At 36.6% G+C, this 16,552-nt stretch overlaps 1 protein-coding gene and 1 non-coding gene across 3 annotated transcripts in view; both read left to right on the plus strand.

The window, feature by feature from the left end:
* Positions 1-16,552, plus strand: part of RC3H2 (ring finger and CCCH-type domains 2) — a 41,055-nt gene that overhangs the window by 10,472 nt on the left and 14,031 nt on the right. For both annotated transcript variants that reach the window (XM_068972104.1, XM_068972112.1), the window contains exons 4-8: positions 6,520-6,695; positions 8,940-9,140; positions 9,599-9,731; positions 9,842-9,960; positions 11,201-11,313. In XM_068972104.1, coding sequence (XP_068828205.1) covers positions 6,520-6,695; positions 8,940-9,140; positions 9,599-9,731; positions 9,842-9,960; positions 11,201-11,313 — 742 coding nt within the window. The remainder of the gene's footprint in view (positions 1-6,519; positions 6,696-8,939; positions 9,141-9,598; positions 9,732-9,841; positions 9,961-11,200; positions 11,314-16,552) is intronic.
* On the plus strand, positions 9,411-9,521 carry LOC138094003 (small nucleolar RNA SNORD90). Its single transcript, XR_011146188.1, has one exon. It is a non-coding gene; the product is annotated as a small nucleolar RNA SNORD90 (small nucleolar RNA).

The following is a 16,552-nucleotide window of genomic DNA, read 5'->3' on the forward strand; positions in this document are numbered from 1 at the left end:
TTAACTGTGGAACATTCTCAAAGAGATGGGAATACCAGACCACCTGACGTGCCTCTTGAGAAATCTGTATGCAGGTCAGGAAGCAACAGTTAGAACTGGACATGGAACAACAGACTGGTTCCAAATAGGAAAAAGGAGTACGTCAAGGCTGTATATTGTCACCCTGCTTATTTAACTTATATGTAGAGTACATCATGAGAAACGCTGGGCTGGAGGAAGCACAAGCTGGAATCAAGATTGCTGGGAGAAATATCAATAACCTCACATATGCAGATGATACCACCCTTATGGCAGAAAGTGAAGAGGAACTAAAAAGCCTCTTGATGAAAGTGAAAGAGGAGGATGAAAAAGTTGACTTAAAGCTCAACATTCAGAAAACGAAGATCATGGCATCCGGTCCCATCACTTCATGGGAAATAGATGGGGAAACAGTGGAAACAGTGTCAGACTTTATTTTGGAGGGCTCCAAAATCACTGCAGATGGTGACTGCAGCCATGAAATTAAAAGACGCTTACTCCTTGGAAGGAAAGTTATGACCAATCTAGACAGCATATTCAAAAGCAGAGACATTACTTTGCCGACTAAGGTCCGTCTAGTCAAGGCTATGGTTTTTTCTGTGGTCATGTATGGATGTGAGAGTTGGACTGTGAAGAAGGCTGAGCACCGAAGAATTGATGCTTTTGAACTGTGGTGTTGGAGAAGACTCTTGAGAGTCCCTTGGACTGCAAGGAGATCCAACCAGTCCATCCTAAAGGAGACCAGTCCTGGGTGTTCATTGGAAGGACTGATGCTGAAGCTGAAACTGCAATAATTTGGCCACCTCATGCGAAGAGTTGACTTATTGGAAAAGACCCTGATGCTGGGAGGGATTGGGGGCAGGAGGAGAAGGGGACAACAGAGGATGAGATGGCTGGATGGCATCACCGACTCGATGGCATCACCGACTCGATGGACATGATTGCGTGAACTCTGGGAGTTGGTGATGGACAGGGAGGCCTGGCGTGCTGCGATTCATGGGGTCGCAAAGAGTCGGACATGACTGATCGACTGAACTTAACTGAAGAAAAGTAAAAAAAATGAGAAACTTGGGGAAATATTTATATAATATCACGTACTAGAGGCTTATATAACTAACATATAATTGTGTTGCAGTTAGTTGCTCAGTCATGTCTGACTCTGCAACCCCATGGACTGTAGCCCGTCAGGTTCCTCTGTCCATGAGGATTATTCTCCAGGCAAGAGTATTGGAATGGATTGCCATGTCCTCCTACAGGGGATCTTCCTAATCCAGGGATTGATCCCAGGTCTCCTGTATTGCAGGCAAATTCTTTACCGTCTGAGCCACCAGGAAAGCCCAATATATAATTAGGTACTTGTAAAAACTCAGAAGAAAAATACCAACCACCCAATTAAAAAATTGACAATAAATGCAAACAGACAATTCAATGGAAAAAGTAATGTAAATGGCCCTCAAACATATAAAAAGATACTCAGTCTTTCTCATATTAAGGGAAATATACATTAAAATGACACTGAAATACCATTTCACACCTGTCAGATTGGCCAGCTTCAAAAGTCTGACAACTTTGTTGTCAAGCCTGTGGGAAAGCAGGTACTTTCATCCAGTAATAGTGGGAATGCAAAGTGGGGCAAACTATAGAGAGAGGAATTTGTCAGTATGTTACAAAATCATCTGCGCATCTACTCTTTGGCCCAGCAGTCCTTTTTCTAGCAATCTGTCCCATAAATACGGTGAAAAATATAGAATGTATAAAGTTAATAAAGCACTATTTATAACAGCAGACATCTGGAATGAACTTGAAAGTCTGAATAGGAGACTGGCTTAGTAAACTGCTATATATCCTTCCAGTGGATTGCCCTGCAACTGTTGAAAGGAATGAGGAAAATGTGTATAGTCTGCTGCCTATGATAATGTAATATACATTACGTTAGAAAATAAGCAAGGTGCAGAATAATGTGCTTATTGTAGGAAAGGGAACTTTTATCTCGGAAAAGAAGAGACAACCATTTTCAAATTATTTGTTTATATTTTTCCAAAGAACATTGGTAGGAAAAGTTACAACATAATAAACATGTAGTCAGGAAGAACAGAGGGAAACCAGACAGGACCAGAAGCTAGACCTCTCTCAGTGTATCTTGATTTGTACTTTGCACCTGTGTAAAGGTTTTACGTAATTTTAAAACGATTTTTAGTAAATATATGAGTTTTAGGAATTTAAATAAAATGAACAAAAAAATGCCTAAAAACAAAAAGCTAAACGTTATTTTGGCAGCATATTCATCAGGAATGAATTAATTCAGGTGATTCTAGAACCCAGTGTTTTGATTTTTATATTTCTGGTATGATATATACTCCTAGATTGTATTCACTAGTCATACTGATAATGTTATTTTGAAACGAATTAGGATGCAGCAGGTAGTTCTATTAATGCCATTGGAAACGAAGATTTTGACATTTAAAAAGAGATGTAAGTATGAAATCAAAGAATTTATTTAAAACGCCTGCATCCTTAAATTTTAATTGGCAAATAAGTACAGACTCATTTATTTTTCTTTTTCTAGAAAATAAGTATTTCCTAACTGTACACTGTAAAGGCTTGAAAGGATTGAATAGCCATAGCACCCAGATAGCATTTCATACTAAAAAGAAGTAGGGCTCTTTGAATAAATGTCTTATGCCAGTTCTAGGGTAAAAAAAGTACAAGATGAGCCTGGGAAGTCTTGTGCTAGAAAGTAAAAAAACTGTCAAAGACCATCGGAATCTTGTCAAAAGGACACAGAATTTGAAAAGGCTCCCACTGGATAAAAGTGGGACAATTTGAACTTCCAAATGAATAATGACTAAAGTGAATTAAAAAACATAAAATGTGTAAAAATCCGTGATCTTGTAATGTTAGTACAGAAAAAATTAATTGGTTATTTTTGGCAGTTGCTACAACACCAGCATATTATGCTAAAAATTGGAAAAGGAATAGAAAAAAATCAAGCATGCTTATTCTGCCTTTTTAAGTTACTTTCAAGGACAGTTTCTCAGAATTTTGAGGGTAAGTTTCTCCTTTAGTAGAGTTCTAGCTAATAAATTTAGAAAAAAAAAGTTAAAGTTAGAAAAATCACATCAGGTGAATTAATGGGTCTAGGTAAGAATTACTATTGGCTGTTAAAACCAGTAGATGAAAAGTTAGTAAATGCAAAAGGCCTGAACCCGCTGATGAGTCTTGATATTACTAAAAACCGTCTGAGCCACCAGGGAAGTCCTAGAAGTGAGACATCTAGGTCTTATATACCTATATGACACACAGAATAAGAAGTGTGCTTGCCCCCCCAGAACCCCCGAAAGGTAAAATCTTATTCCAAATCTAATCAAGTCTCTAGTTTACATGAAATAAGGAGGATAAAGGCATACCATTAAAAAAAAAAAAAGTGCAAAATTAGCGAAATTGAGAATGTGGGATATTGTTTAGAAAAATGATTGTTTCTGCAATCAGTTATTTTGTTCTAAATGGGAGGGTGGGAGAGTGGTGAGAAACTAGTATAGGTTTTTCTTATTAAGTGTGAAGACATACAGACCAAAAGCTACCTATGGACTTTGGCTGCTTACTCAAAGAAACCAACTGTAAGAGGAAATTTTGAGACAGTGGGAGAAAATTCAGCATGGGTTGGATATTAGATGATATCAAGGAAATATATTTCTTTTTTTAGACATGGTAATAGTGTTATGTTAATTTTTTTAAGTGCTTACCTGTTAGAAATACATAATGAATTATTTAAGGATAAAGTGCTATGTTATCTTGGATTTACTTCAAACCACTCCAGCTAGAACAAACTAGAGAAGTGGGTAATGAGTAGATGAACCCTTCCTGGCAGCAGCTGTATTATGAATGCATGTTATTTCTACTTTTGTATATGTTTTATTTTACATAATACAAAGTTAACTTGGAAAATAATTTTGAAAATCCATAGAAAGTGAATGTGAAGTCGCTCAGTCGTGTCTGACTCTTTGCAACCCCATGGACTGTAGCCTACCACGCTCCTCCGTCCATGGGATTTTCCAGGCAAGAGTATTGGAGTGGGTGGCCATTTCCTTCTCCAGAGGATCTTCCCTATTTATATATCATTTGAGAATGCCACCTGTGGATATTTCCTCATGTTTATTTACCTTATCTAAGAAGCACTAGGTGGTGTGTTGGTTTAGTCGCTAAATCGCGTCTGATTCTTGTGACTCCATGGACTGTAGCTAACTAGCCTCCTCTGTCCATGGGATTCTCCAGGAAGAATAATGGAGTGGGTTGCCATTTCCTTCTCCAAATCTTCCTGACCCAGGGACCCGCATCCCCTGCATTGCAGGCAGATTAACAGTGAGCCACCATGGAAACCTAAGAAGCACTAGACTAGTTATCAAATATCCTGTGTTCTGAAACTCAACAACAAAAAGATAATAAATAGCACAATTTAAAAATGGGCCAAGGGCTTAAATAAATATTTCTACATAGAAGATACATAGGTGGCGAAAAAGTACATGAAAAGATGTTCAGTGTCATCAGTCATTAAAGAAATGCAAATCAGAATCAACATTGAGATACCGTTTCATATCCACTAGGTTGTCCGTAATTTTAAAAGTGGAAAATAAAAGTGTTAATTGAGGATGTTAGGAACTTGGGAATGTAAAATGAGGCAGCCCCTGTGGAAAAACAATTTGGTGGTTCCTCAGAACTTTAAATGTAGGATTACCTTATGATCCGGCATTTCCACTCCTAGGTCTATACCCAAAGGAACTGAAAACAGGTATTCAAACTAGTATTTGTGCATGAATATTTATAGCAGTGTTAAAATAATCAAAAGGTAGAAGCAATCCCATCAGTTCTTATGAATGGATAACCAATATGTGGTATATTTATAAATACTGTATTATTTAGCCATAGAAAGGATTGAGATACCAATACATACCACAATGTGGATGAACTTTGAAAATGTTATTTTAAGTGAAGGAAGTCAGGGAATAGGTCACATATTCTGCATACACAAACGTCAGTCCATAGAACCAGACATCAGGCTAGTAGCTGCTGGAGGCTGTAGGGGTCATAGGTATGGGGAGTGACTGATTAATGGTTATTGAGTTCCTGTCAGATGATGATGATGTCTTAGAACTAGATAGAGTTGATGGTTTTACAACATTGTGAATTGTTTACTTTAAAATGGTTAATTTTATGTTATATGAATTTTACCTCAGTTTTTAAAAAGTCCTTGTTTCTAGTTATAATTTTGTGGCTTGCTGATTGTGAGCAAGTCACTTAACTTTTCTGAGCCTTGATGTCTCACTTTGAAAAAGAAAGGATTTTGATTTTTAATCTAGATTCTAGATGATCTTTCATTTCCATTGTTTTCATTGAGAACCAGTATATTTTTTACCAAAAAGTTGCTAGAATAATGCAGAGAATTCCTTTGTACTCTTTATCCATATTCACTCATTTGTAATATTTTGCTAAATTTGTTATATAGTTAACTTTCTCTCCTTTTTGAACCATTTGAGAATAGGTTTCCTATTTTATGCCCCCTTTACTGCTTACACTTAAGTCTTTTTTTTATTAAAAACAATACATTGATCAAATTCAGAAAATTTAACATTTGTTAAAACTTACATTCCAGTTTTGTTGGTTATTACAGAAATATCTTTTATGGCATTAATTTTTTTCATTTTATGATTGAGTCTAAGATGATGTCATGTATTTATTTGTCACAGCCGTTATGTGACATGCAGGATCTTTATTCCTTGACCAGGGATTGAACCCATACTCTTCTGCAGTGGAAACGCAGAGTCTTAACTATTAGACTGTCAGGGAAGACACTGTCATACCTCTTTTTAGTCTTCTTTAACATAGTACCATTCCTCAGTCTTTCTTTGTCTAATGTTGCTATTCTTGAGGAATACAGGCAGTTGTTTTATAGAACGTTCTTAATTTGGGGTTTTTTGATGTCCCCTTACGATTAGATTCAGATTATACTTTTACCTCCCTGACTGGAAAGCAACACAAATTGATGCCTTTAGGTATTGCATCCAGTGGCTAATACCACTTTTAAATTATATGCAAAATAATTCTGACAGGCAAGCAACAGTCTCAAGTTATAAAAAAAATTATTATTTATTTTAAGACTACTGTGTGTCCTTCACATGTTATTTGTCAGAGTAGCTCTGTGAATTTTATAAACAAGAACCTTTTTCACTTCAACATTATGATTATCTAGTTGACTATTACAAAGCTATAGAGGATATATTTTGTTTAAAACCTGTTTGCTTGTATTTTGATTGGTTGTTTAGTAGGACACGTCTTTTGCTTGATTACTAAGTAAACTATATTTGTCTATGTGTGATGTTCTCTTTTTGTGCTAAGTATTTGCGTACTGGAGATAATGAACCACCATAAGCTAATATCCAAACAAGACTGACAGGCATGATCTGCAGGGCTCCTCATTTATCATGAACTCATGTTCTTTACTTACAGCTATGCAAGAAGAGGCTTTGAAGTTGGTGTTACTGGCATTAGAAGATGGTTCTGCTCTCTCAAGGAAAGTTCTGGTACTTTTTGTTGTGCAAAGACTAGAACCAAGATTTCCTCAGGCATCGAAAACAAGTATTGGTCATGTTGTGCAACTACTGTATCGAGCTTCTTGTTTTAAGGTAAGTAGCAAGCAACCATCTAAACATTGCATGCCTGGAATGGTCTAGAGGCCCCAGAAATAAAAGAGATAAAGGAGACTTTTCCTTCTGTATTTATTGCATCTGTTAATCCTGTAGATGTATAATATTGCTGTGCGTGGGTGTAAGAACACATAATGTGAAGGTATCAGCAACACTATGAGGAAACAAGTTTGGTAAACTTGACTCTTGGAATAGTAAAAATGAACTGAAGAAGCCTAATTAATTTGTATTTATCACCTTAAAAGAGAGTCAGGAACCATACTGAAAACTTAATGAAAGAAAGCAAATGTTTTAACTTCCCCATTATTATTTTTATCTCTTTCTCTGTTGTGTTCAGATTAAAGCCTTTAAACTGAGGGTAGCCCATATGTTGTCCTGGGGGGACAACAGGAGAGTAAAAGTTGAGAATTGCCCACTGTGCATTTAGATAATAGGGTTTTTGTCAAAGAGGGTAGGGATGAACCCTAAGCTATTTCAAAATGTAGTTTCCTTGTCATGTAGGCTTATGGGTGATGACAGGTACTGAGAGACATGGAAAGAAGGCTGAATCCTTAAAGTTTCTGCATGACACAGGAATATAGGTTGCTGGTGAGGTCTTGAGCAAAGGGACCAAGGACTTGGAATAGAAAGGCCCATTGGCTTCTATAAAAGTAAAACTTCTGGATTTGAAACCAAGGCTTATTTAAGCTATTTTGCTGATTTTATAGCTCAAGAGTGACAAAGATATAAGCAGAAAGAGGTTTTTTGGTGTGTGTGTGCACTGCTTAGTATGAGGTAACAGGTTAATTGATGAAAATATGAGCTTGCCAGGCTCTGCAAGCCACTTATAATACATACATCTTTACAGTTCAGGTGGATAGATCTTCATACTACCCAAGAGGCACTCTGTACCCTGCTGGTTGGATGAGTGTTCCCACCCTCTGGTCTTTTAGGTTTCTTTTTTCTATGTTTTAGATTAATAATTTTTCCTTACATCATTGTTGATGACTAACTGACCAGGGTGGTACTTGCTGGAGGTTGGAGTGCCTGTTGCAATTTCTTAAAACAGCAGCGCAGCTTGCCCCGTGAATTGGGTCTTCCTTTCACAGATAATTTCTCTGTGGCATGCAGCTTACCCACAGCAGAACTTCTTTCAGAATTGAAGTGAATTCTCTCAAACCTCGCTGCTCCTTTTTCAACTAAGTTTATGTATTGTTCTAAATCCTTTATTATCATCTCAACAGTTTTCACAGCATCTTCACCAGGAATAGATTCTATCTTAAGAAACCACTTTCTTTGCTTATCTTAAGCAACTCCATTAAAGTTTTATCGTGAGATTGCAATAATTCAGTCACATATTTAGGATCCACTTCAATTCTTGTTCTTTTGCTTTTTCTACCATGTCTGCAGTTACTTCCTCCACTAAAGTCATGAATCCTTCAGAGTCATCCATGAGAGCTGAAATCTTCTGAGTTCCTGTTAATGTTGATATTTTAGCCTATTCCCATGAATCACGAATATTCTTAGTGGCATCTAGAATGGTGAATCCTTTAACAGGTTTTCAGTCTACTTTGCCCTGAATCATCAAAGGAATTACTATCTATGGCTGCGATAGCCTTACGAAATGTCTCTCCTAAATAATAAGGCATGAAAGTCAGAATTACTCCTTGATCCATGGGCTGCAGAGTGGAACTTGTGTTATCAGGCATGAAAACATTACTCTTGTACATTTCCATCAGAGCTCTTGAGTTACCAGGTGCATTGTCAATGAGCAGTAATATTTGGAAAAGAATTTTTTTTCTAAGCAGTAGGTCTCATCAGTGGGCTTAAAATACACAGTAAACCATATTGTAAACAGATGTGCTATTATTTCGGTTTTATTATTCCGTTTCTAGAGTACAGGCAGAGTAGATTTAGTGTAGTTCTTAAGGACCCTAGTGTTTTGGGGGAGGTAAATGAGGATTGGCCTCAATTTAATATCACCAGTTAACATTAGCCCCTCACAGAAGAGATTCTGTCCTTTGAGCTTTGAAGACAGGCCCTGACTTCTCTCCGACTGTGAAAGTCCTAGATAGTGTCTTCTAAGGATTTTTAGTAAGTAGAGTATTTTTTTGTACCTTCTTCATGTCGTATCTGATAGGCTATAGGTACCTCCCCCTTCTAAAATAAAGAAAAAGTTGGTTGGGGGAGTGGTGAGAGCAAAGCAAATCTGATGGGTTTTTTTTTCCTCCTTTCTATTTTTAGGTTACTAAACGGGATGAAGACTCTTCCCTGATGCAGCTAAAGGAGGAATTCCGCAGTTATGAGGCTTTACGCAGAGAACATGATGCCCAAATTGTTCATATTGCTATGGAAGCAGGACTCCGTATTTCACCTGAGCAATGGTCCTCACTTCTGTATGGTGACTTGGCGCATAAATCACACATGCAGTCGATCATTGATAAGGTTTGTGAAATTAGAGATGCTAATTTTACATTGTTGTTAATCTTGATGAATATTTGAATCTTCTGAGGGAACTGAAGAGAAAACCAGTTGGGAGATTCCTGTTTTTACATACAAATATCTCATAGATATCATTTCTTTCTTTTTTATTGTTTTCTAACTTTCTAAATAAACTAAGGGTGGCGATAGGGAAGCAAATACAGCTATTGACATAAAAACAGCCTAGCTTACCAAGTCTGTCATTTATCTGTATTCTGACACCAGATAGCTAATAAATAAGTTTTCTAAGTGTCTAATGATGAATTTCATAGGGCAGATTCTGAGGTGAAAATTTAATTCATCATTGATACTCCTACTATGGAATCTGAAGACACTTGAAAACCTATTCAGTATGTTGACTGAATAAAAGCATTTGAATATAGATGTGTTGTAAAAACCTTTTCATTTTGTTTTTATGTTAGCTGCAGTCTCCAGAATCCTTTGCAAAGAGTGTTCAGGAATTGACAATTGTTTTGCAACGAACAGGTGACCCAGCTAACTTAAATAGATTGAGGCCTCACTTAGAGCTTCTTGCAAACATAGACCCTAATCCAGGTATGTGAGAATATAATTGCTTATGCTTTTTAAAAAATGATTTATTATACACAAGAGATTTACTGCTAACGAATTTTTTTTCCTCATCTCATCCTCTTGGACTATTTTAGATGCTGTTTCACCAACTTGGGAGCAGCTAGAAAATGCAATGGTAGCTGTTAAAACAGTGGTTCATGGCCTAGTAGACTTCATACAAAATTATAGTAGAAAAGGCCATGAGACACCTCAGGTAAGTAAAGTTATTTCTCTTCTGACTGCTCTTATTTCTAATGGAGCATGCTGAACATCTTAACAGCCTGTTTGGTTAATGGACTCCTTATGTGACAGCCGTGTCACATAAGTTTTTATTCTCTGTTCTTTTGAGAGAAATTTGTTTTAGTGTACCCCATAAATAATTCATAGTACAGCAATAGTTTGGGGACTATCTTGAATATGAGTTCATGGCAAGTTTTTTTGACTGGCTATCGATGTGATTTCATCCAAATATTTTGCCTGATTTTTTCTTAATTTGGGGAAATTGTCACTTTTTTCTCATTTTTTGCCATTCCAGTGAGCTCATATTTGTAAATGTGTGGAAATAAAGTATTTTCAATGTACTTTTGAAGGAGTTATTTAAGGTAAAACCCTTTATTCTAATAATAACATCCATTTATTAAGTTACTATGAGCCAGTCTCAATATTTTACATAGATTATTTCTAATCCCCACAGCCACCTGCAAGGCAGTTGCTGTCCCCAAGTTGAAGTTGAAAGAGGTTAAATAACATATCTAAGATCATGGTGGCAGTAAGTGACAGAACTGGGATCAAGTCTACTCCAAAGTGATCTTTCCACTCTACTGTCCTTATTCTATTAGAAGACATTATAATATTCAAATATTAGCTAAAAGATGAATGTTTCATCTTAAGGTCACAGAAATAACAATGATGTCTTAGAGTTTGATGCAAATTATAGCAGTCATGATATTTTAATATTTTGCTTCATTATTTGTATGAACTTAGCACCAACCCTTGGAAGAAAGTTGTACTCTGAAGTTGACAAGTAAAATTAGTGTTTCTTAAATTTTAACTTCTAGAGTAAGTTGTATTCTTCCTTTTCCTGAGAACGTTTAAGTGGACAAAGCTTACAGCTTTTTTAATGCTTTTTGACATTGTTTGCTTGATTTGATATAATTATGAGACATCAATGAATTTTGATGAAAAAACCTTTTATTTTTGTGGCCATTTTGTTGACAGATAAGTAATGCAGCATTTGAACTAGTTCCTGATGGTCCTCAGAAGGAACATCTAAAATGTCAGCCCACGATTATGCCATGTAACTCATAACAGGACACAGGGCAGTGGTAGTTGCGTCAGCACGAGAATTGTCTAATCGAAAGGAATCAAAGGTGTCCTCATAGAATTCTGGCGTCCCGAGGAGCCAGGGAGAGCTGACATCTTCATTTATCCGCATATTGATTTTCTTTTTGTAGCCTCAGCCAAATAGCAAATACAAGACCAGCATGTGTCGAGATTTGCGACAACAAGGAGGGTGTCCACGAGGAACAAATTGTACTTTTGCCCATTCTCAGGAAGAGCTTGAAAAGTAAGTTAAGAGAACTCTATTTTATCTGGATTTAATTTTTGGTTGTCATGAAAGAGTCATATAGAGTCAAAGTTTGTGTTGAGTTTCAAAGATGCAGTTAAGTCCACATCATGGAATTCTTTAGGTTGAAACATAACCTTTACTTTTGAAACCATACCTTGTTGCTTCTGGCAGCATAGTTAAAATGTGATTTAGAACCTTATTCAGGAATCTAATTTTAGACCGTTGTAGAGCTAGAATCCATGTTTCTGCTAAGCACCTGTGCAGAATGAAGATATTCTTATGCTTGGAGTCTGTCTTACTCAGGTTCTCTTGAGGTTAACAGCTGAGTCTCAGGTAAAATGGTAAAGCAGATATATTTTCTTTTTATGGGCTTTTGGTCTTTTTAACATTCTTTCCCCTCTTTCTTGTCCTATACGTAATCCCTTTTTCTATGTCCACTTACCCAGACATAAAAGCAAATGGAGATAAACTGTAATAAATGTTGCCCAAGTTTTTGTTGTTTTGTTTTTTAACCAAAACATTCATCATTGAGATCTCACCAAAAATTGATTCCAGCCTTTCTACTGAATATCTTGCCTGCATATCAACTGTTAATGGACATCTCTCTTTTGTTTTTAGATACTTAAAATCCAATTTGAGCTAATTTTCTTCTCATATATTGATGTCTTCTCTTGTATACACCGTCTGTCTACTCTCCCCAAGTGTACTCTGTCTAGTCAGTTATATATGCCATGCTATTGGAATAATCTTTGTCAGCTTTCGCTTGCTTGTCTTAGTCAAGTCTGTCAGTTCGGCTTCCTGTATGTTTCTTGACTCTTACTTGTTCTTTCTGTCGTTATAGTCTAACCTGTCATCCCCTTTTCTTGATTCATAGTTGCCTCCTAATTAGTTACCTTATAGCTGTGGTTGTCTACCCTCAACCCCATTATTCCCGACAAAATAGGGGGAACTTTGCATTTAAGGCTCATTGCAGATAATGAGAAGCTTAGGAATCCCCGTTGATAAAGATATAAAATCTACTCTGTGGCCTGCAAGTCTCTGTGTCATCTACTTTATGCCTACTTTTTTGTGGGGTGGCTAGCCCCACACCATGCTGTATGTAGAATGTTAGTTCTCCAACCAGCATTCAAACCTGCGCCAACTACATTGGAAGCACAGAGTTCTAAGCACTGGACAGCCAGGGAAGTCCCCTGGCTTACCTTTTTTACCTCATCTTGCAGTGCTCCCCATTTAGGAGACCTCCTTTGGGAAGCCCTTAAACTTAAAAAAGTTGGAGAAGAAATTGTGTGATTTCATTACCATTATTCTCAGAACTGGTGCCCACCTGAACATCCATTTTCCATCTTAAAATTGGCTTCCTATTCTTTATCTCCAGTCCTACTTTAGAACTTTATTATTTCTTGCCTGAACTTAAATAGTAGTAGTAAAAATAAGCCAAATTAATTGGTTAAATTTTGTGCCAGGTGCAGCGTTTAATGTTTTACATGTGTATGTTTACCCAGTTTGTCCGTTTTACGCTATGTAGCTTTTTACATGCATCTCAACCAAGATTTTATTTTGCAAGTAAGTGTATAATCATGTCCATCTTCTGCTTTAAATTCTTAATTGGTTCTCAGTATATTATTGCTGGTTCTGGGCCCAGTCTTGCTTTCCAGCCTTACTCCACCTTTTATGTTACTTTTTTAAGGTACATCCAGTTTACTACTATACACTTCCTTTCGTTCTTTCCTTTGTACATGTGTTCACTCTGTATCATATACTCTCCTTTTCTCTGTTTGGAGAGCTCCTATTCCTGATTGTACTCAAATAGCATCTTCCATCTGAAAACCTCTGTGACTTCCAGGCGCGTTAGTTGCTACCTTCACTGTGCTTCTGTAGTACCCTATACGTGGTAACTTTATAACTACCAGTTTGCTTACTGTGTTGCAGTTATTTACTTACTGTGTGTATTTTCACTGGACTTCATTTATTTATGGGTTATTCATCTTTATATTTTCCTAACAAGTATCTGACATGTAAACTCAGTATGTTTATGTTGAAAGAGTAGATAATCTACAGTTTATATTTCCAACCAGTTTCATACTCTGTTGCTCTTAAATAAAAAGAAGGAGAAACAGGATAATACAAAGGATTGAGGAAGTGGAAGATGTCATTATCCCATTGGTTAAAAAAAATGCATGTTGCTACCCAATTCAGACTTTTTGAGGATGGATCCTTTTTCTTAACTCACATATTGTACCAGGAAGAATTCGAATGCAAATATTTGTTTAACTTAATTTTTTTACTCCAGCCTGCTTTCTCTATTGTACATATCTCTAACCAAACAAATGCCCCAGATCTCTCTTAATATTTGTATGAATATATTTTAGAGTATAGGGTATCAGAATCCTTTTCTCAAGGATTACTGCATTCTGGAGAGTGACAAAAGCCTGAGGTCAGCCATCTCAACAAATATATTTAAAAATGGTTAAGTACTAGGTACTTCTTTGAGATACTTCTAGTGGTAAAAGAGAAACATTAAACATGTAAACAGATAATTTTAGCTACTGTTAAAATGCTATAAAGTCTGAGGTGGAAACAAAATTGGCTTGAGATGGAAACAAGTTCAGGAACCAGAAAGATGACCAGTGTGGTGGGAGGATAGAGAATGAGAATGGAGAAAGATAATGTTGGACAGGTTAGGCAAGGGTAGATCATACAGGCTTGGTGGACACTGGCAAAGAGTTTGCCTTTTATTTTGGAAGCCATTTTAGTGTTTTATTCAAATGGAACAATGGGATTTTAATTTTGTCTTAAAAATGTTACTCTGGTAACTACATGGTGGACTGCTGCAGTGGTTCAGGCATGAGATTAGTAGCTTGGTACTAGGATTATAGTAATTGAGATGATGACAAATAGCCAGACTTCGGATATATTTTAGAAGTAGAGCTGATTTGACTAATGAATCGAATGTGAGGTATAAAGAAAAGAGGAGAAGCAAAGATGACTCCAAGGTTTGGGGCCTTCGTTACTAAGTGATGTCTTTTACTGAGATAAGAAATGCTTGGGGGTAGAAAATCAGTAGTTTTCTTGGCCATGTGAAGTTTAAGGCTTACTCCACATTCGTATAGCAAATATTTATAGAACACCTAGTATGCACCAGGCACTATGCTAAAGACCGATGAATATAAAAGGCAAAATCCTTACTCTCACGGGGCTTACACTGTAGTAGACAAGACCAACGTAGAAAACATAATACCTGGTACTGATTGGTACTATGAAGAGAAGTAACAAGGAGAAAGAGAATGACTGAAAAGGGGAGGTATTTTAGATGAGATTGTCTGGAAAAGGATCCCAGAGACTGACATTTAATCAGACACCTGAATGAAGTGTTGATGGACTGGAGAAGAAAAGATGATTATAGGAATAAAGTCTTTGAGAAGGCAAATGGGCTTGGGCCTGGGGTGCGAGTGGAAAGATTGACCTGAGTTCAGAACAGTAGCTCTTCATCCCTTATTTTACATGGAATGTGTAGTTACAGAAGCAGGAGGGTTGGTGGAATTGGTGGAAAGATAAGTAACTCTCCTCTGGTGTCATCTTTTCTCTGTTAAGTGGGAGGCAGTATCATCAGCTATGATGGGGCTATGGAGAGTGAAAGGGAAGAGGATGTTAGATGTATGAAACTTAAGTAGAGAAGTATATTAATGTATTGCTTGGCCATTTTAAGTGATTGATCATAATTTTGAAATGAATCTACTCAGCATGATTGCATGATTTTCTCTAGCAACAGTCACCTACTTGAGCAGGCACAGAATAAGAGAATAAGTAACAAATTGGATGGGGCTTTACCAGGTGAGTTCAACAAGGTAATTGGGCCAAGGGAGTTTAAGGTAGGAATTAATGGTAGATAATGGATTCTAAACTTGGTAAGGCAGGGAGCAAATGCTTGTGGGGGCTCCTTGATGGCTTTGAAAGAATAGAAAGTACTTGACTTTTTCATCTGTAAGGTCCAGATTCCAAGTCTAAGTCGTTAGCTGCCTGGATGCTAGAAGTCCAGTATGCATCCCTATTTATCTTTTACTTTACTTTCTTTTGTTAAGGTTTTATTTCTCATCACTTCTCTCTTTTAAGAGACCCACAATTAAAACTTTATTTTTCACCTACAAGAGCAATCTTAAGGATATCTGAGCTTTATCCTTTGAGAAAGGAAAACAAGGAGCAGCTGGGCATTTTGTGCAGGTGAACCCCTGAGGTGAAGAATGCAGAGCAGGTTTCAGAGCAGTATGTTAAGGAAAGCGCAGGCCCCTCCATGCCACCAAATTGCCTTTTTAAAATATAGGTTTGCCTGTTACCCTCCTTCTTCAAGAAGTAATCATTGGTTCCCCAGATCTGTAAGGTGATATGTGTAAACTGGCCACAACCTATTGCTTTTATTTTAACTTTGTATTCTGTCACTCCACCTTTAGCCAGTCTGGTCTGGGAATACTTGTCTTTACTGAGCTTTGCTTTTTCTGTCAGCATGTGAGTATGGGAGAGAGGGGGAGAAGGATTGAATAATGAAGCTGTTTATAGATACTAAAAGACTAAAAGGGAAGCTATTGTGAAGGCATTGCTCATCACCAACACTGTTTGTATTTAATTACCATATGTTTGGTTATGTATAACATTGGTATCAGATTAATTTAGTTATATGTAATTATGGCCCCATATGTGTATAGTCATCTTTCTATTCATGTAACATAGTTGTTTACCACGTTAAAGTATTGGCAGGAACATTCACTAGGACTATAATGAAATTTTTGTTGTACAAGTGGATATAAATTTTCTTAAATTGAATCCAGGACCAAATTGCTTTATGTATTAGAGTGTTATATCAGCCCCAAATTTAATATCAGAAAAACTTTTTTAAAGAAAGATCTTTAAAATTAGAAAAATCTTTAACCCAAGTACTTTATACTTTAGTCATAAACTAATCTGAAAAATATAATACTAAATTTATATATCTTGGAATTTAAGAATGAGTTTTGGATTTTTTAATCTCTTTAAAATTATCTGATGCTTTAACAACTTGGTAACAATAGAGAATTCTTTCAAATCTTGCATACCTTTTCATCTACATTCCCAACTAAATTTGATGTTGGTTCCTTTCATTTTTTACATAGTGTACTTTGTATTCCAGGTATACAGAGTTTTTCAGAAAGATCTCTTCCTACTCCCTCAGAATGTTTTGTGAATATATGTGTACTTTTCTTGCTAT

This window comes from Capricornis sumatraensis, chromosome 1 (assembly GCF_032405125.1).
Source record: "Capricornis sumatraensis isolate serow.1 chromosome 1, serow.2, whole genome shotgun sequence".
Classification (NCBI taxonomy): domain Eukaryota; kingdom Metazoa; phylum Chordata; class Mammalia; order Artiodactyla; family Bovidae; genus Capricornis; species Capricornis sumatraensis.